This window comes from Podarcis cretensis (assembly GCF_951804945.1).
Source record: "Podarcis cretensis genome assembly, chromosome: 1".
NCBI lineage: Eukaryota > Metazoa > Chordata > Lepidosauria > Squamata > Lacertidae > Podarcis > Podarcis cretensis.
The window spans coordinates 45,860,085-45,880,938 of record NC_137170.1 but is presented as its reverse complement, the minus strand read 5'-3'; the positions used below and the strand labels follow the sequence as shown (position 1 = coordinate 45,880,938).

General features: G+C 45.0%; 1 protein-coding gene across 6 annotated transcripts in view; it reads left to right on the top strand.

Moving 5' to 3' along the window:
* LOC307209455 (cytosolic phospholipase A2 epsilon-like) overlaps positions 1–12,695 on the top strand; it is a 77,451-nt gene extending 64,756 nt beyond the window's left edge. For 3 of the 6 annotated variants that reach the window (XM_079964538.1, XM_079964537.1, XM_079964539.1), the window contains exons 15-20: positions 1,841–1,978; positions 3,368–3,478; positions 6,803–6,994; positions 8,165–8,331; positions 11,747–11,933; positions 12,413–12,695. In XM_079964538.1, coding sequence (XP_079820664.1) covers positions 1,841–1,978; positions 3,368–3,478; positions 6,803–6,994; positions 8,165–8,331; positions 11,747–11,933; positions 12,413–12,621 — 1,004 coding nt within the window. In that variant the 3' untranslated portion in view covers positions 12,622–12,695. The remainder of the gene's footprint in view (positions 1–1,840; positions 1,979–3,367; positions 3,479–6,802; positions 6,995–8,164; positions 8,332–11,746; positions 11,934–12,412) is intronic. The other 3 variants (XM_079964540.1, XM_079964541.1, XM_079964542.1) reach the window with 1 other exon arrangement.
* Positions 12,696–20,854: the final 8,159 nt, after the last annotated feature.

Genomic DNA, 20,854 nt, shown 5'->3' with positions numbered 1-20,854 from the left:
CGGACGGTGCTGGCACTAATTGCACCCCCGCAAGAGATGGGAGTTGCCCCCTCAATCCCATATCGTCCTGTCCCAGCCAGAGGACCTCTGTCTTCGAAGGATTTCACTTTAACCGGCTCCCACGTAACCATCCAGCCACAGCTTCCAAGCATCTGATCAGTGTGTCTGGGGCCGAGTCAGGATGGCCATCCATCAACAGATAGAGTTGGGTGTCATCAACATACTGATGGCAACCCAGCCCAAAACTCCGGACAAGCTGGGCGAGGGGGCGCATAAAGATGTTAAAAAGCATCGGGGAGAGTATTGCACCCTGGGGCACTCCACACACCCACAGAAGCAAGAGCCCTCTTGTTCAGAAAATTGAAGATATCCAAGACACTCCCTAGACTTTGTGGATATCCAAGGGCATGGGAAACAAAGCAGATTAATCCAGGGAAATAAAGGGGCAGTCGTCCAATCACTACCTGCAGCCGTCTGTGTTCCTTGTCACGAAGTTGTCACCACTATCTTTCTCTTATGGTGGGTTGGCTAATTTGACCTTACCAAATTGGAACTGCTATCTAAGCTCACTTTTGTACTTCACCTCCAAGAAGTGGGGATCAGGTAGCCTTCTGCTTCCATAGGTATCTATAATGGTTCTAGGGGTCGCTCGTGCGTAAACCGGCGCAACACCTGGCTGGGTTGCCTGAGTGAACCTTTTCTGTCTGGACAGCCACTCACCCGTGGCTTTCTCAATCGCTGGCAGAATCCGTCAGTGGGCGTTTCTTGAACTTCTTCCAGCAAAGAAGCTCTTTGACGCCTAGTCTCCTCCTACTCTCCCTGCACGGAAGCCTTCTGCGCAAGGAGGGTGTAGGCAGCGGAGGACCCTAACTCTCCCCGCTGGTCCCTGGCAAGGAGTCATGGGACCGCCTTGCCGCTTCCCCCATCTGCCCCCCTTCTCCACTGGTGCTACGCTGATTCTCTTCCCCAGAAGATGGGCTGCCTCTCCCCATCCCGGGACGCTCTCTGGGACCCCTCTGGAGCCCGCTCTCTCCCTCCAGCCCTGATGGCAGTTCCCAGACAGTATCCAAGGCTAGAATCACCATTTTGGGTGCAAGTGCAATTGTGGCAGAGAGGAGTTCCGCAAACAAAGGATCCAACCCACTATTTATGGTAGCTTCCCTACATCTACCGCTTTAAATAATTGTAGCTGAGTTGAATAATTATCTCAGATTATTTGAAGACAATCTTGTAATACATTTAATTAAGACTTAGCCAAACCGGGATCCTCCAACTTCACTGCTCTTTCTGAATGCTATAACATTGGGGAAGCATCTTGGCAATTTATGGAGGGCTTGTAAGAGGATCAAGAGTACAACAAACTTATCACTTGCAGCGCTAGTATTCCCAGGAATTCCCAGTATCTGGGGTGCTTTTTTTCTTTTGTTGAACCCCAGAATGTGGGCATGAACCTTTGCCCTAATTCTGATGGAAGATAATGTCACAACATCACGTAGCATCATCATGAAGTCAAAGAGAGTCAAGTCAATGGTATCTGACATCACTTTTAAGCTTTCTAGGAAGGTAAAATGGTGCCCACCAGCTGAGAATGGGGACCACAAAACACAACTCTCCTCTTATTGTGAACTGAAAATAATTTTTCCTCAGTTTTTAAAATATTATTTTTATCTGTTCTAATAAAACATTGTGTATACGGTTCTGCTTTTCTTTCTCTTTTCTGACATTCAGGTCAGGTCATATATCTGCTATGATAAATACTCAAAATGCAACAACCACAAACCCAGATTTCACCAAAGCAAACTTTTAATTTGAACCTATAATTGCTTTTGTCCTGTTATAGAATGGATGGAATTCACTCCTTTTGAGGTTGGAATAATAAAATATGGGGCCTATGTTCGTGCTGAGGACTTTGGAAGTAAATTCTTCATGGGACGGCTGATGAGGAAACTTCCAGAATCTGGAATCTGTTTCATGAAAGGTGACTTAAATTCTCTACTTTTACAAACATGAGTTGCAGATACCATTTTCAAGATACTATAATGTTAAAAATCCCTCCAATTCCCATTAGAAGAAAAAAAAATCTGACTGTGGCATGAAGGTTTGTTTACTGCCTAAAAACCACAAGAGCTATTCTACTCTACATACTTGCTTAGCAATAAGCTCCACTGACTTTAGGATAGTGTGAAAGAGTTGAGCTTTTACTGAGGCAAATAATTGCCCAGTTCAGCTTATTCACTGAGGAAAATTTACACAATGTGATTTCTACATCCCTTGTTTTCTTCATGTAAGCAACACTTATGTAGTTGCCAATCAGTATGCAAAACAGTACATTCTGGATAAAATCAGAGTGGTGTAGCAAAAACCAGCCTGATTTCACATTAAACTATCCATGCACAGATAAATAATATAAAACAAACAGATGGGCATTAACCCTACATGCATCTTGGAAGTAATATTGCTAGGAGTCTGATCTCATATGCATGCATTTAGTGTGTCTCCCTCAATTTACACTTGTTCCTAAAGCCTTTTATTCTGTTTCCATCTGCTCAACTACCTGCTGTGTTAAAATATTTTAAAATGTTTAGCCTGTTTACTAAAGCAACTCTTCCAAATTTGGTATCATCTATTAATTTGGCACATTGTCACGGTGTCATCTAAGTAATTAGTGAACTGAAGCCTATATAGCAACTATCCCTCCACAACACTAATTCATTCCTTAAGACAACTCCATTATTGTTTTGCCTCGAATATTCACAGGACTAGTAGAGTCAAAGTTTACTGTTAGTGGCTAGAGGAGAACTAACTTTCCTTCCTGGATTGTATTCGGTAATAGTAATGACAGGGTCAAAGGAAGGTTGCAGGTTGTTGGAAACTCAATTGAAGAATTATCTTCTTTGAGTTAGAGTGCCCAATTCAAACCCTGATAATGTTGTGAAGGACATTGTAAAATGTCATTTTTCTTTGAAACACTTTTAAAACAGTGAACCTCAGTTAGTCCTCACACACCTTTCCGAGGGAACCAAGAAAGATGGGAAATGATTTTTTATTTTTTATTGAAAATATCTGGTGTGAGGGCTTTCAAACATTGTGCTTTAGGTTATTTTCGCTTTGCTTTTAGCTTTCCTGTCATGCCTTGTCCCTCAAAAGGTGTGGCTCACCTGGAGCCTAACATAGGTGTGGCTAATCCCTGGCCGGAAGACCCAATGAGACCAACCCCAAGCAATTTTTGGTGCCCCCCCCGCAAGACCCCATTACTTTTGGTGGTGACAGCGGAGGGAAAAAAGAAAGTAGTCACAACAAACTGGGATGCAGATTGCCCCTTATGATGTTTGCACTTCTTACTTGATCTCTCCCTCCTTTTCTCTAGGTGTGTGGAGTAATGTATTTTCTTATAACCTACTGGATTCCTGGCGTGCACTTGATTCTTCGGAAGAAGGTCTGTGGTACCTGCTTACCAGGGACAAAGTACAAGATATTGGTTAGTCATCCATGTTTCGTTTTACATTTGGTTATAAAATTTAAAATTCTTCTTCATCCTGTCCCTCCCCATTGTATGCTAATTATGTACTTAATATATTTTTAGGCCATCCTTCCTGGTAAGGAATCCCAGGGCTGCACATTTTTAAAGTGCCTGGGTCCCAAATTGTAGAAAGCTGATTTCAACACTAGCAACTTGAGTTGGCACATTATTGTTATTTGATTATTACCTGCCGTTTGCCAGAACATCCTCAGCTGATATAATATGCAGCATTAAAAAATTACAATCACCACCAGAGTGAGTTCTAAAAATATACATATCACCAGTGCTTTTTTCTGGGGGGATGCAGGGGTATGCATACCCCTAAACATTTTGTGAATCTAATGGGAGAAGAAACTAAAAATTAAAAAAAAATTAGTTTCTTCTCCAGCACAGTGAATCATCATTTCCAATGGCGGCCTCATTACCCCCCAATGGCGGCCTCATTTCTTGTCACGGTGTTTCCTGAGTCTCAGATGGAAGCGAGCGTTTAATGTGTGAAGCAGTGTGGAATGTGAATGTGTGGTGTTTTGCTGATGAAAGTTTGGCCTCATTGAAAGTTTGGCAGTATTTCAATATGAGTAGGAAGATGTTGGTGCACACAACATCATGCCAATGTGGAAGTTACTGTGAACTGTCAGCTGTGTAATATGATGTAATGCATTTTCTTTGTACTTTTGTCCATTTACTGTATTTATTTTTCCTGTTTTGAACTATTTTTTTTAAAGAAAAAATGCACTGCATATCACAAGTGTCATAGGCCAGGGTTAAGAGGTGTGTCTTCAACATACAACAAAAGCTGTACAATGAAGGTGCCAGGCACACCTCTGTGAGAAAGGAATCCCACAATTTAGGGGCTGCCACAGGGAATGTCCCTTTCCCAGGCCATCTCCCATGAATCTCAGAGGGAGGTGGAGCTCCGCAGATCTCAACGCTTGAGAGGTTCTTTAGAGAAGGTACAGATACTTGGGGTCTAAATTGTTTTGGGTTCTAAACAGTAGTGTAAGCACCTTGAATTGGCCTCAGAAACAAACTCACAACCAGTGCAGCTATTTTTAAAGCACGGGTTATATGAATTCTATATGTGAATTCTAAAGTGATCACCAGCCGATAATCTGCTGAATTTTTAAAATAAAATAGTGTTTTTATTTATTTTCATGGTACAGAAGATAAATTTTGAGAAAACAATTGTTACAACAGTAAACAGGTAACTTGTCCTGATAAAATGACAGACTTTTATCATGCCTTGTGCTAAAATTTCATTTGTTTACTCTAAGAGATTGTGTCCCCCTTTCCATATTTTGAGCCAGTTGAAGTTTTCCTAGGCATCTTAAATTATTAGAATATATATAATTTGCCAGCATGAGAAATAGATTAAGAAACAAAAGATGACAAGGATTTAAAAGAGGACGGGGCATTATATATAGATTATATGGAAAAATATTGTAACAAAAAATAATGGTAACAGACTGACAAAAATTAACTCAGCAGTAGCGGTCATAACGTGGGATTATATAAGGTAATGAAAAGAATTTAGTAGAGTAAGGAAACACAATTGAAAAGGTAGCAGTTAGGAAACCAAGGAAAGAGTGTAAGGGGAATTAAAGATAACATTTACAAGAGTCAAATAAACTGGAGGAATAAGTAATGTTACTACTAATATTCTTTTATATATGTCTTTTATTTATGTTATTTTTCCTTCTTATTAGCCTGCATATGACTATAACACAGTATGTGTTGATGATACGATGAAACAGAAAAGCTGTGTGTGTGTGTGTGTGTGTGTGTGTGTGTGTGTAGTTTCCTAGCCACCTTCAATGGCACTCCCTAGCACAGCACATTGCAATAATCTAATCAGTAAATTACTAGTACCATGTCCAAGTCATCTCTGTCCAAAAAGGAGCCATAGTGAGTGAACCACCCAGAACTAGAAAACAATGTATAGTGCATTGGCACCCAGTGCATCTCTTTTGGAATCAGTGTCACATGGTCCCAATAGGTTAAGCCACTAAGCAACCTGGCCACTACAGTCTGCACAACCAGGGTTTCTGGATCATCTTTAAGGACAGCCTCACACACAGCATGTTACAGTAATCCAGCCATTAGATTAATAGCGCATTGGCCAGTGTGGTGTAGTGGTTAAGAGTGGTAGACTCATAATCTGGTGAACCGGGTTCATGTCCCCACTCCTCCACATGCATCTGATGGGTGACCTTGGGCTAGTCACACTTCTCTGAAGTCTCTCAGCCCCACTCACCTCACAGAGTGTTTGTTATGGGGGAGGAAGGGAAAGGAGAATGTTAGCCACTTTGAGACTCCTTGAGGTAGTGATAAAGCGGGATATCAAATCCAAACTCTTTTTCTTCTTCTTCTTCTTCTTCTTCTTCTTCTTCTTCTTCTTCTTCTTCTTCTTCACCTGGCTTTATAGGAATGGCTGTAGCTGGTGATCCAGCTGGAACTGGCAAAAGGCTTGATGTGCCACTAAGGTCACTTTGATCTTCTAGTGACAATGTGGACTCTACCACCTCTAGACCTATGTTCCTTCTTTCCAAGGGAGTACAACCCCATCTAGAACACGCTAACTATCTAGTCCTCAGCTACAAGAACCAACCCAACCCACAGGACTTAACATCTTGTCAGGATTAAGCTTTGGTTTATTTGCCCTCATCTAGCACCAATATACTGACAAAATTCCTGTCTAAGCTAGCAGCAGCAAATATAGCGATAGATTTTGCAACTTCCATTGCTGTATTTTCAAAGGAAGGCAGTGCAGTTTTATGCCAATAACAAATTAACCCATGGCAGCAGGTGTGTGGTTGCGCACATATTGAACACACGTAAATGGGGATTTGCCTGTAGTGCAGAGCTGATCTCTTCCACTTTCCCCTGAGCTTGCATTTAGATTTATTTGCCGGTCTGGTTGGCTTGGAAGGGTGGCATCATCTTGTTCTTCAACTCAGGCAGCAAAATATCTTGGGATAGTCCTGATGATAAGGTATGTAAGGAACAGCCTGCACCCATCATGAGGAATGAATTCTGCACCTCACCTACCTACTTTTATTAGGGTTTAGCTGAATGTGCAGAGACTACCTCTTTACGCATTCATTTTATATGAACAGATACCTGAATATGGCTTCCTCAATATGGTATATAGTTGATAAATATACAGCCGTCACATAATCGGGGGAAACCCTGATTATTTCACTATACATCAGTTCATATCATTGCATGTGTTCCTTATGACTGCTTCAGTAAATAAAATTTACCATTTATTCTGACTTGCAGAAGAAAGACCACCTCAGCCACCAAAAGCAGATGAATTGAATACTCGCTTGGTTATCCCTGCCAATAAATTCATGAAGACCCTTCGTGAAGTCTTAACACAAAGGATAACAACCTCAAAGTTCTACAATTTCATAAGGGAATTCCAATTAAATGATGGATATATAGATAATAAAAACTTTGCATTATGGAAAGGTACGTGGTCAGGGCTTGACTAACCAAGTTGACTGATCTCCAAGTTTTAAAGTTTAACTGGGTTGATGATAATTGAGATGAATTTTTTTTAAAAAAATTATTTATGCTTTTCAGGTTTATACATTTCACTAATTTGACAATCATTTTAACATTTCAGAACTTGACTTCCTTCTCCCTCTTTCTGTGGTTCTTTAAATTTATTTTTAATATCTTCTGCATATCCAAATTAACTTAGTTTGCTCATTTATTCATCTACTTTAAATATATACTCTTATCAAACTTCAGGTTATTACAACAATCCTGCCAATGTTCTTATCTGTTTACAATTTATCTGTAAATATTCAACAAACCATTTCCATTCTTTTATAAAAAAAAGTTTGTTATCTTAATTTCTTATTCGTCCGGGAAGTTTCACTATTACTGCATTTTTCATAAGTTTTTGTATCCATTCTTCCTTTGCTGGGACTTCTGCCTCTTTCCATTTTGGGGCAAGTAACATTCTTGCCGCTGTAGTAGCATACATGAAGAAGTTTCTGTACAGTTTCTGTAGTTCTGTCCATATAATTCCAAAAGAAAAGCTTATGGGATTTTTTTACAAACATTATTTTAAACATCCTTTTCAATTCAGTATATATCATTTCCCAGTAAGCTTTAACCTTACTACAAGACCACCACATGTGATAAAAACAACCTTCTTTCTCTTTACATTTCCAACACTTATTTGATTTAGATTTATACATTTTTGCCAATTTACTCAGTTTTAGATACCATCAGTATATCATTTTCATATAATTTTCTCTTAGATCATAACATACTGTCAATTTTATATCCATATTCCATAACCCTTTTCATGCTTCCATATCTATATGATGACCAATATCTATTGCCCATTGTATCATTGAGGATTTTACTTGCTCATCCTTTGTCTCCCATTCCAATAATATCCCAATATTCCAATAATATTTTATACATTTTAGACAGCACTTTTACATTACATTCCAGCAGGTCTCTTTCCAGTTGTGATATTGTTGGGGAAGGAGTAAAGGATCTTGAGCTTTGGAATGCAAAGCTCTTTTTAGAACTGCAGACAAATACAGAAAACTGTGAAAGTGTATATTAATCAAAGTAGCAGCAGACTATTAATTGCTAACCATGGTATTTGCCTTTCAGATACTGATCTAGACACTCTTCCCAACCAGCTGACAGCTACATCAGAATACCTGTCTATCACAGATACTGCAGCATATATAGATATCAGCTACCCACCACTCCTGAGGCCTGAGAGGAAAGTGGATGTCATTATACATTTAAATTATTCTTCAGGATCACAAACATCTGTGAGACATTTTTAGTTTTTGAATCATTGCTTTCTAGTTTTATATTGATTATGAGCCCTAGAGAAAATGATAAGCATCAGTTGATGTGTTCTTATGTTATAAACACCACTTGGAGGCTGCTTGAAAATAGCTTCTGCTCTGCATGGCAATGACTCCCTGTCACAGTGTAATGTAGCTTTGTCTCACGGGTTGCCCCCATTTTGTGAAGCCGTTTCACACCATTACCAGGAGAAACATGATGAGCTCATACACATAGTAAGCTGTTCTATATGGGCTGATCAGAACATGCTGCAGCAGCTGCTACACACAACTTTTACTGAACTGCCTCCAGTTGGAAGCCATAGCTTCTGAAGTCCATAGTTGGTTGGCTTTAAAAAAAGAAGCAACTTCAGTTAAGTGTGACCTTATTTTCAAACTCCCCAGTTTCCTTACTCAGCTGTCACTCTAACCATCTCACCCTTGGTCTTCACAATAGTTGGTTTCACTGATAAATTCCCTAAATTGATATTAGGGCAATTGTAAGTATATTTAAAATGACCAAATTTAAATCTGAAGTTGATAAAACAAATTAAAACTTCAGCATTTTGCAGGTCATTTTACTACACGATAACATTTAACTGGCTGCTTGACAAAGCCAGCCCTGCTGGACCTATAATAGAATCATAGAATTGTAGAGTTGGAAGGGACCGCAAGAATCTTTTAGTCCAATCCCCTACAATGCAGGAATCTCAGCTAAAGCATCTATGGCAGATGGCCACCCAACTTCTCCTTAAAAACCTCCAAGATTCAAGTACCAGTCTGATTGACTAGATGGATTCTCTATCCTTTCTCTCCCTCTCTCTGTAATATCTTATTCTTCATGATAGGCAGCAAAATGAGATAGTCCTTGGAGCAGACTACTCATTAGTTATTAGGATCTACTATTACAGAGGTATGGCCCCTCTGTTTCCTGCTTTTCACCTTGGTCTTTGCTACTTTCCCACTACCATTGAGTCTTTGTCTTAGTCCTGCTTCCCTTCCTACTCCTGGCTTGCTTTTTGTCACTGTGGCCTTCTGAATTGTGGACATAAGTTAAGTTTTTGTGATTTTGCTTTGCTGCCTGGATTTAGACTTTTTCATGATTCTAGGGATTCATTGGACTAGTCAGTCTATGACAATGATCATACAGTGGGACATTAGTGAAACATGTGGGTTGTAAACTAGGGTTGGGTTCAGCAGGCTATGAGTTATTTTTTTGCGGGTTGAGAATTCAGTTCTAGATTCAGATCCCACCCCAAGGAAAATCTGGGAGTCAAATTTGGATATCAGAGAAAATGTCCTCCCCTTGTCCCTGGACACACACACCTGATATATAGCCAGATAATTTTATTCACATTAACAAAAGGCACCAGCAAGAAGAATATAGCAACAGACAAATCCACAAGTATGCCCCCAGGTTCAAAACTTCCCACTTCTGACTGAGGTCAAATGTGTCCCTGAAAGTCTATGTCTATTGACCTCACTTACAGTTATCCCAATGATGCAGTCAGTGAATTGGAGTCCCTATCTCACACTGCCAACACAAAAACAAACAAACCAACAAACCCTGAGAACATTGCAATATACAGTGATCCAGCAGGTGGCTCAAGCAGTTGTAGTGTTGTGGATTTCAGATCTTGTAGTTTCCAATGGAATCCAGACACTGGGACAATGCTCTAGAATTTTATTGAAAATTCAGACCTGGGAAAGCTGGCCTCCGTAATAAGACAGCATTTAGTTTGCACCACCTTTGATGTAAATGTTCCAGGTAGCCAATCAGAAACTGCTTCCCAAATTGTTCCATCTTCATAATGCTTTTGGAATTTCCATTACATGAGGACTACCCAGTTCAGACCAGTTGGCATATTGTAAGAAAGAACTGAAGTGGGAAATGTGATTGGCGATAAAGCCAAATACAGTTATTCCCCAGCAGGGTTCCAGAATCCCAGACACTCTAGATCAGGGGTGGGAACCTGTGCTCCTCCAGATGTTTCTGAATTACAACTCTCATTACCTCAACCATTGGTCATGCTGGCTGTGGCTGATGGGAGTTGTAGTTCAGCAACATCTGGAGGGCCACAGTGCCTTCCCCCCTGCTGTAGTTGATGGCACAGGTTTATATTGGAATGGAGGGTTTCTCTTCTGTCCTGTTTTAACCTCCAGTGCTAGTTCTTCTTGCCTTCAGCCTACTTCTCATCAAAAGTTAATCTTGCTCTTCTCTCACTTGTCAACCAGATGAGAATTAGCCAGGCATCTTAATGATTATCTGTATTTTTATTGTTTAAATGGTGTTTTATGATTTAACGGAGTACACTTCCCGATATAGTGCCATCAAAATACTTTGATATACAGTGGTACCTCGGGTTACATACGCTTCAGGTTACATACACTTCAGGTTACAGACTCTGCTAACCCAGAAATCGCCGCAGGTGGCGCTGTGGGTTAAAGCCTCAGCGCCTAGGACTTGCTGATCGAAAGGTCGGCAGTTCGAATCCCTGCGGCGGGGTGCGCTCCCGCTGCTCGGTCCCAGCGCCTGCCAACCTAGCAGTTCGAAAGCACCTCCGGGTGCAAGTAGATAAATAGGGACCGCTTACCAGCGGGGAGGTAAACGGCGTTTCCGTGTGCGGCTCTGGCTCGCCAGAGCAGCGATGTCACGCTGGCCACGTGACCCGGAAGTGTCTCCGGACAGCGCTGGCCCCTGGCCTCTTAAGTGAGATGGGCGCACAACCCCAGAGTCTGTCAAGACTGGCCCGTACGGGCAGGGGTACCTTTACCTTTAACCCAGAAATAGTACCTCGGGTTAAGAACTTTGCTTCAGGATGAGAACAGAAATCGTGATCCGGCGGGGCGGCAGCAGTGGGAGGCCCCATTAGCTAAAGTGGTGCTTCAGGTTAAGAACAGTTTCAGGTTAAGAACGGACCTCCAGAACGAATTAAGTACTAACTTGTACAGGTACCACTGTACAAGTTAATGCTAAGATAGTGAGTTGGGAACCGGTAAATAAGTCCATAATTCAAGTTTGATCTTTCACTGTGGACTCGCTTAGACAACCATTAAAAAGCAGGAATCTCTCATCTCCAGATCCTCATTTGCTTACTCTTGAAAGATTTATTTATGTAATGTGTGTAAAGCAGTTTGATCACTCTAAGGAGATCAAAATGAATCCAAAGGACACACTCTGCTCTGCTAGAGGAGCAACACCCATTCATGGATTCCGATAGGCTCAGTGGTGTCAGGTTTGTCTCCACACAGGTGCACATGAAGTCTGCACATCATGGCAGGAAGTGAAGTGTATGGGAAGGTCTCAAACCTAAGCATCTTTGTACCTAAAAAAACAAAATAAATTATTTTAGTAAGGGTGAAGTCTCATTTCAGTTTTTGTCTTACGTCAATCCAGCCTTTACAAGAAGCCTCCAGATACTTTGCAAAGCAAGGAATTCCTTTCCCCAAAGTAGATCTGAGTCATATTAAGGATAAGGATCTGAAGGAGTGCTATGTCTTTGAAGATCTCGAGAATTCGAAAGCACCCATTGTGGTTTTCTTTCCTCTGATAAATGACACGTTCAGAAAATATAAAGCACCAGGTAAGTTTGTTTGTTTGTTTGTTTACTAGCAGGGAGTGCCCAGAGCTGACTGCGAATTTTTAGAAGTAAAAATATGTTGTGGGTTGTTTTTTTTTTAATGGATAGTGTAATGTCTGAGTTTTGACACATCACATCAAAAATCGGGGGAAGTCATACCAAAGTCATCGCCTTCACCTTGGGAACCTTTGTACTGGGTTTAGCAGTGATATCTTGGAAGGCATCCATTTCTCATTTACACCACCTTTTCACCCAAACAAGGACCCCAGTCCCCAATATGCCACCATATTAACATTGGGGTACCTGTTCATGCAAATACCTTCCCATTTTGGATGGGTACTTTTCCCATGAGTCACACACAGCAGAGATAGCATATTCATTGGATCTCATTTCAAAAGTGCCACTGATCAGCTTTTGCAAAGAAGAAGGCAGCACATGCAGAGAGTAGTGTAAGTCATGTGATAACGACCTTTGTTTTGCAGGTGTGGAACGCAGCCCCTCTGAACTGAAGCAGGGTGACGTTAATGTGACTGGACCTTGTTCTCCATATGGACTCCAAAGCTTTACATATACAGAGGAGGATTTTGATAAACTGGTGGGATTGACCAGCTACAATATTCAGAATAATGAAGATTCGATCCTCCACGCTTTGCGAAAAGCAGTAGAGAGAAAAAGACACCAAACAAAATAGGCATTATAGGGAAACCTATTGAGAAAAGATAGATGCATAGCTTTTGCATTAAGTTAATAATAATATATATATATATATATGTGTGTGTGTGTGTGTGTGTGTGTGTGTGTGTGTGTGTGTCAGGGAACTGCCATCGGAGCCAGAGGGAGAGGGAGGGCTCCAGAGGGATTCCGGAGAGCGTCCCGGGAGGGAGAGAAGCAGCCCATCTTCTGGGGAAGGAAATCAGCGTAGCATCAGTGGAGAAGGGGGGCAGATGGGGGAATCGGCGAGGTGGCTCCATGACTCCTTGCCGGAGACCAGCGGGGAGAGCACGGGTCCTCCGCTGCCCACACCCTCCCTGCGCAGAAGGCTTCCGTGCAGGGAGAGTAGGCGGAGACTAGGCGTCAAAGAGCTTCTATGCTGGAAGAAGTATGGGTGCCGTCAAGTGAACGAAGTTCTTTATGAACTTCCTGTAGAAGTTGCTGAAGCCTAGGAACCTCTGCACATCCTTTCTGTTTTGGGGGGCCTTCCATTCCAGCACTGCCTTCACCTTGCCTGGATCCATGGCCAGTCCTTTGTCTGACAACCTGTACCCCAGGAACTCGGCCTCCCTGGCATGGAATTGGCATTTTTCCAGCTTGACCCACAACTGATGCTTCTTCTCTGACGTGTTGCGTTTCATTGTCCGAATAGATTAAGACGTCATCCAAAAAGGCTACGCAATTCTTGTACAGCAGGGGCCCCAACACATGGTGCATGAAGGCTTGAAAGCAGGCGGACACTGATTGTAATCCAAATGGCATAACTAAGTACTCAAAAGCCCCCAGGGGGGTGAACATGGTCGTTTTCCATTCGTCCCCCTCTCTTATCCTAATCAGATTGTATGCCCCCCTGAGGTCCAGCTTGGTAAAAATCTTCCCCTGCCTCACACGTGTCAAAATATCGTCAGTCCTGGGCATTGGGAAAGTCACGGGTTCTGACACCAGGTTTACGGCCCTGTAATCCACAACTAATCTGGGCTGATTAGTCTCTTTTTTGTCCACAAAGAACACGGGACTGCCCCCCCCCACCGCCTTGGATTCCCTTATGAAACCCCTCTTCAGGTTCTTGTCAATAAACTGCCGCAACTCCTGCATCTCCTGGTCGGACATGGCATACAGCTTACCCACCGGTAACTGAGCCCCTGGAAGCAGGTTGATTTGGCAGTCAAATGGCCTGTGGGGGGCAGTCTGTCTGCCTCCCTCCCGCTGAAGACCTCCTTCAAATCAGCATCTTGTGGTGGCGCCTGCCCTTTTTCCTCCAGGGCCACCCCAGCCACCCTGGCCACAGTCATTCTTGGTTCCCTCCCTCCCAGACAGTGTTCTAAGCAGTAAGCTGACCCAAAGGTGAGCGACCGCTGATGCCATGACACCACTGGGTCATGTATTGCCAGCCAGCTCATTCCCAGTATTATTGGGGGTCCTGCCAGCATGGCCACGTGAAAGGCTATGGTTTTCATGTGCCTGGAAACACTCATCCGCATTGGCGGTGTCTGGTGTGTCACTTCCCCTCCCAGTAGTTCCCTGCCATCGATGGTGGTCACCTGCAAGGGAAAATCTAGTGGCAACAGGTGGAGCTGGTGCTCCAGAGCGAAGTCTCTGCTGAAGAAATTGCATGAGCTGCCAGAATCCAGCAGCCCCTCCACTTTGACTGGGTGCCCATTTAGGAGTTCTAGTACCACTTCTATGGCTATAGCTGCTTTGGGAGGGTCAGCCTGAGGCACTTCTATTGGTTGCTGGCCTGGCTGCTGCCCCTGCTGGTTGGCAGCCAGGCTTTCTCATTTCCCTGCACCGGCCCTACCTCCCCCTTCTCGTCGTGGCCTGCAGCCTCCATCATGCCTTGCCAGGCCTTTCGTTGAGGACAGACCTTTGCAAAATGTCCTGGCCGCTGACAGAGGAAACACTTCTTGGTAGTTTTCCACTCCTTCCCCTCCCTTTTCCGGCTTTCACTAGCATTTGAAACTTCGCGCGTGTGCACTCCATCAATTTCATCAGCTCTGCCGCCTGGGAAGGCTCCCTCGGCATCTCAGGAATGCGGTTGCCATGGAAATGTTCTCCCCTTATCTCCCGCTTCTCCTGAGCCCGCGCTTCCTGGCGTACACTGATTGCAAGTACAGTCTTTGTGAGTTCATCCATCGACTGTGGGCGGGGCGCTCTGGACAACTCGTCTTTCACTTCCGGGTCCAAACCTGCCTCAAACAGCATTTGTACTGTTTCAGAGTCCAGATCCCACCCGAGCTTGTGCACTAACATCGCAAAATGCGACCAGTAGTTTCTGACGGACAGGCTCCCCTGCTTGCATCCTGCAGATGTCCAACAATGTAAGCCACCCTCTCCCCGTCATCAGCAAAGTCATTTTTCTGCAATTCCAAAGCGTATTGAATTTCCGTTCGGAAAGCATTGTAGTCTTGGGGCTTTCCTTCAAACTTGTTTACCAGCCCCAGGACCTTCCTCCCTATCGGGGTGGCTCTGACCTGTGCATCCTGAGCCCGCCTCTCCTCCAGCCACACTGACAGGGTAGTGAAATGTGCCTCCAGGTCTCGGTTCCTCTCGACCAGACCTCGCACCATGGCTTCTTGCTCTGTCTCTCCAGCCGGCCCTGTTTGGCTCATCGTGCTGCCTCCCTGGGGCTGCGCACAAGCAACGTCAGGGACTGACGGATTGCTGTAATGGTTCTAGGGGTTATCTCCCTGGCTGGGTTGCCAAAGTGAACCTTTTCTGTCCGGACAGCCACTCACCTGTGGCTGACTCAATCGCTGGCAGAATCCATCAGTGGGTGTTTCTTAAACTTCTTCCAGCAAAGAAGCTCTTTGACGCCTAGTCTCCTCCTCTTTCTGCGCGAAAGCCTTCTGCGCAAGGAGGGCGTGGGCAACGGAGGACCCCTACTCTCCCCGCTGGTCCCAGGCAAGGAGTCACGGGACTGCCTCGCCACTTCCCCCATCTGCCCCCCTTCTCCACTGGTGCTACGCTGATTCTCTTCCCCAGAAGATGGGTTGCTTCTCCCGATCCCTGGACGCTCTCTGGAATCCCTCTGGCTTTTGCTCTCTCCCTCCGGCACTGATGGCAGTTCCCTGACACACACACACACACACACACACACACACACACACGGATATATATATATGAATGATAATGTGCTATGTTTTCCACAGATTAGTTTATCTTCACTGGCTTTGTTGTTGTTGTTTAGTCGTTTAGTCGTGTCCGACTCTTTGTGACCCCATGGACCAGAGCACGCCAGGCACTCCTGTCTTCCACTGCCTCCCGCAGTTTGGTCAAACTCATGCTGGTAGCTTCGAGAACACTGTCCAACCATCTCGTCCTCTGTTGTCCCCTTCTCCTTGTACCCTCCATTTTTCCCAACATCAGGGTCTTTTCCAGGGAGTCTTCTCTTCTCATGAAGTGGCCAAAGTATTGGAGCCTCAGCTTCAGGATCTGTCCTTCCAGTGAGCACTCAGGGCTGATTTCCTTAAGAATGGATAGGTTTGATCTTCTTGCAGTCCATGGGACTCTCAAGAGTCTCCTCCAGCACCATAATTCAAAAGCATCAATTCTTCAGCAATCAATCTTCTTTATGGTCCAGCTCTCACTTCCACACATCACTACTGGGAAAACCATAGCTTTAACTATACAAATCTTCACTGGCTACCTCAGCTTAAAATAGTCTTACTGCACTTTGAAAATGTATGTAGCCCAGTAGTTTGCAAACCATTTGCTCTGGAAACCTAAAAGAATTTGACTTAACTGCTACTCAGGACTTCCCTGTGCCCCCTGTTATGTACAGTGGTACCTCGGGTTTCAAACGCTTCAGGTTACAAACACTTCGGGTTACAAACTCCACTAACTCAGAAGTAGTACCTCGGGCTGAGAACTTTACCTCAGGATGAGAACAGAAATCGCGCGCTAGCAGTGCGACCGCAGTGGGAGGCCCCATTAGTGAAAGTGCGCCTCAGGTTAAGAATGGTTTCGGGTTAAGAACAGACCTCCGGAACGAATTAAGTTCGTAACCAGAGATACCACTGTAATTGCACTATAGAATCGCAAGCACTGGTTTAAAATGTATGTATTTATTTAGAAGTAGTTATAGCCTGCTGAATATTTTTAACGGGTGGGAGTCGCCTAAGCATCCCTGTCAGTGGAAGCCCAGCACGAGAACTTTCACTTGCAGAAATGGGCTCCCCCACTCCTTCCTGTGCCCGTAACCTTACCTGTGATTTTGGAGAAGATGGTGGGAGAACATCCAGAACAGCGCACCTGGGCGGAGAGGAGAGGTGAGGGTATCATTCTGTCTAGAGAGGTGAAATACTTGTGCAGACAGAATGACTGGAAGAGCACGGCATTGAATTCCATCTAGACTCTCTCAGCAGTGCATTCCTCACCCCTCCCCATCCCATTTTTTCTTTCAAACCCAATATCATTAAGAAAAATGCAGCCTAAAACCAATATAACAGCAATATAAAAGCAAATTGAACAGGACTTAGGGGATTCAAACACATAAAGCAGGGGGCAATCTTATAGGCCAGGGAAAGCAAATAATGAATTTGAAATCAAATGTGAATTTCTCAAATGCTAACTACAGTTAGAAGTTAAAAACAATGCTTTGCTGAAATAATAGTTTTTAAGTTGCATCTTAGTAATTTATGTGTCATAACTATAGATCTATGAGCATACAATTCATTTGGCTAAAGTTTTAAATTCTGAATAATCATTGGCTAAATATTTGTGTGCCTCTTTTGAAGCAAGTACACTTTTGTCTTTATGAAACAGATTGTAAATTATCAATATAAGGCAATAATTTATGTTTACTCTTTTTCCTCCAGTAGTTTTACATATGGAGGGATTCTTCAGGGAACTGGTAGCATATTATTTATTAACAATTAAACTTGCAGGCTGCTACTGACCTCAAAACGGTGTGTGAGTTTTTCTTTTTCTTTTACGCAAGGCTGCCATGATAAAAAATCAGTTCAGCCACAATCTAGGAACTCTGAAGGGGTAAACAGAAAGAGTATGGTGCCAAAAGATTATGAGATAGAACTGTTCTTAACCTCGGATTTCAAGAGAGCAAGGCCTGTTGGATTTCCCTAGGGAAAGAATGTCATAATACGGCCTCAATTCCAAACGCAATTTACTAACTAGATATGCCCACTTGAAAACACTGCAAGATGTTTCTGAGCAAACGTGCTAATACATTCCCCCACAGCCTGTTTCTCGGCAGTACTGAGCCAACACCTCAGCTACTCTCCTGAGTTCCAGATTTCCCTCAAAATATCTGGATGAACTGCTAAGCCAATTTGTAGTTTTCTGCTGCTTCCTTGCTTCCTCGACTGGCAAGAAGGAGGGACTGCACAAGCTGCTTTCACCAACTGGCAGCTCATGCACAAACTAATAACACTCTGTTGATGGTTTAGTTCTATACAGTGGTACCTCAGGTTACATATGCTTCAGGTTACATACTGTCAGGGACTCAGCGGGAGCGCAGGGAGGAGAGGAGGTGGAAAGCGAGGGGGAGCAATCCGAGGGCAGCGTAGGAGAATATGACAGCAGCTCGATAGATTCCATGAGCCTCTCCAGCGAATCGGAAGATTCACAGAAGGGGGCGCCGATGGGCAGGACAAGGGGCGACCCAAGGGGGACACCCCAGAAGCAAGGGGCCAGCGGGGACTCCCAGAGCAGCAGTTGCAAATCAGGACCAGCTTCCCCACCAGAGCGTAGTGGGGGGGAGGAGTTCCAGGTGTCAGAGCCCACACATGCACCACCAGCGAGAGAAGATGAGTCAGGGTGGACCACGCCTCCATCAGAGAGCGAGTTAACGGTTAAGAGGAAAGTTGCAGGCTGGGCGCGCGCGCCAAGTTCAAAGGTACAGGCGAGCGGCACAGAAGGTAGCCCGGATAGGGAACCAGGTCCTAAAGCCCGCCGGAAGGAGGGGCAAGAATCGTCAGGGTCAGCGTCAGAGGAGTCCAGGAAGGATGAGACCCTAGCGGGCAGGAGGGCCCAGAGGAGAAAGGAATTTAGGAAGAGGTGGACCAAAGCGAGAGTCTTAAACTGGTGTGGAGGGGGAGGAGACTCAGACAGGACTTCGCCGGTCTAAGGTCGGGACGTAGAGCTGCACGCTGCGGCTTTAAAATGGAGACTGAATCTCAATAAAGACTTTTGTACATAACTACAGCCTAGCGTTGGTCCTCTGTGAGCTGGGACCTGGAGGCAGCTCTGACAGTAAGTCCTGTCTCTAATTTCAAAGAACCTCGCAACGTGAGAGGACGCAGCGAGGGGCGAAGATTGGTGCTTCGCGAGCTCACAAAAGCAGCACAAGATGACTACAGAAGAACGACTGGCAGCTTTGCAAGAAGCAGTGGTACAACTTAACGCAGAAATACGAGCGGCAAGGAGGAGAGAAGAGGAATCAGAGGCTGTCTGCAAGGATCTGCAAAACAGGTTGGAAATGTTGACTAAACAGGGGCCACCGGCAGCCAAATCCGAAGGGATCGGGCTCGGGAAGAGAGGGGGGAGCCTGGTGTCGCATTTCGATGGGAGTCTGCAGCAATATCCTAACTTCAGAGCAGACGTAGTTTTTGCGCTAAAGTTGCTGGAGAAGGACTTTAGAGATGAGCAGGAGAAAGTAGGCTTCATACTAACGCATCTCCATGGAGAAGCTAAAGCGTGGTTGCGCAATCTGTGGAGAGATAATGATCCAGCCCTCCAAAACGCAAAAGCCTTCATTAAGGCGATGGACGCTTGTTTTTTATCAGAGATAGATGTGGATGTCGCTAGAAGAGAGATTCACGGTCTGAAACAAGGCAGAGCCACTGTAAGGCAATATCATTCCCGCTTTTTTGCATTGGTCAACGCGCTGGGATGGGAAAAGGACTCAGCGTCCGTCAGGGACCTGTTCTGGGAGGGGCTCAACGGGGCTGTGAAAGACGAAATCGCAAGGGGGGAGAGGCCACGGAGCACTCAAGAAGTGGTCCAGAAGGCGCTGACGATTGGGGTGCGGCTGGAAGAACGTCCCTGGAGCAAAGATGAAGGGCGTTGGGGACGCACGCCAGCAAGGGCACCTCCTTTCTTTCCCAGAGACTCAGCGCGCGCTCAATCCACGCCTCCACTGGGAGGGGGAGAGGAGCCGATGGAGATAGGTGGTGCCAAGGCTCAGTCAGCGACCAGAGCCCTCACACCAGGAGCAGCCAAGGTGAAGCCTCCTAGAGGGAACAGGAAGTGTTACATCTGCGAAAGTGCTCAGCATATGGCAAAAGAGTGCCCCCAGAGGCTCCACAAGCACAATGCAGCCTCAGCAAAAGTAACAGAAGCAGTTCAGCAGAGGGAACCGCAGCAGGGAAACGACGAAGTCTGGCTGGAAGCAGAGCCGCTGGGGCCCAGCCAGACGAATCAGTAAAGCAGTCCCCAGGAATCTTACAGCCCACAGACCCCCTCCCGCCCAAACCAGTGGTGCAGCTCACCGCAACACTCCAGCTTCCCAATGGGCTCACCATGGAAGTGCCTATTACCATTGACTCTGGTAGCAATGCAGACTTTATGGGGGTGGATTTCATCAAGCAACATAGCATAGCGCTCCTGCCTGCCACGATGCCCCTGAAAGTAGTGACAGTCGATGGAAGAGAATTGCTGGGGGGACAGGTGGTACAGCAAACGCCGCCAATGGTGATGCGCATTGGAAATCACCGCGAAGTCATCAGCTTCAACGTCACCCAACTGTCAGACACGCCCATAGTGTTGGGCATGAGCTGGTTGGACAGGCACAGCCCGGCATTGGCATGGTACCAGCGTAAATTGACCTTCTGCTCCTCCTACTGCGCAGAACATTGCATCATGACTAACCAGGAGGACGAGGGGCAAGAGGATGACCCACAGCTACAACTGGGCATGCTGCAAGCGGTACCCGACAAGTACAAGGCGTTTTTGGAGGTCTTCTGCGAGAAGGAAGCGGACAAGCTGCCTCCCCACAGACCCTACGACTGCAAGATTGACCTCCTGCCGGGGGCAACGCTGCCGACCGGAAAACTGTACTCCATGTCTGAAGACGAACTGCAAGAGCTCAGGGAGTTCATAGATCACAATTTGAAGCGGGGATTCATCCGAGAATCCAAAGCAGTGGGGGGCAGTCCTGTGTTCTTTGTGAAGAAGAAGGACACGCCCCAGAAGAGGCTTGTAGTTGATTTCAGAATTTTAAATTCGAAAACCAAGCCCACGGCTTTCCCGATGCC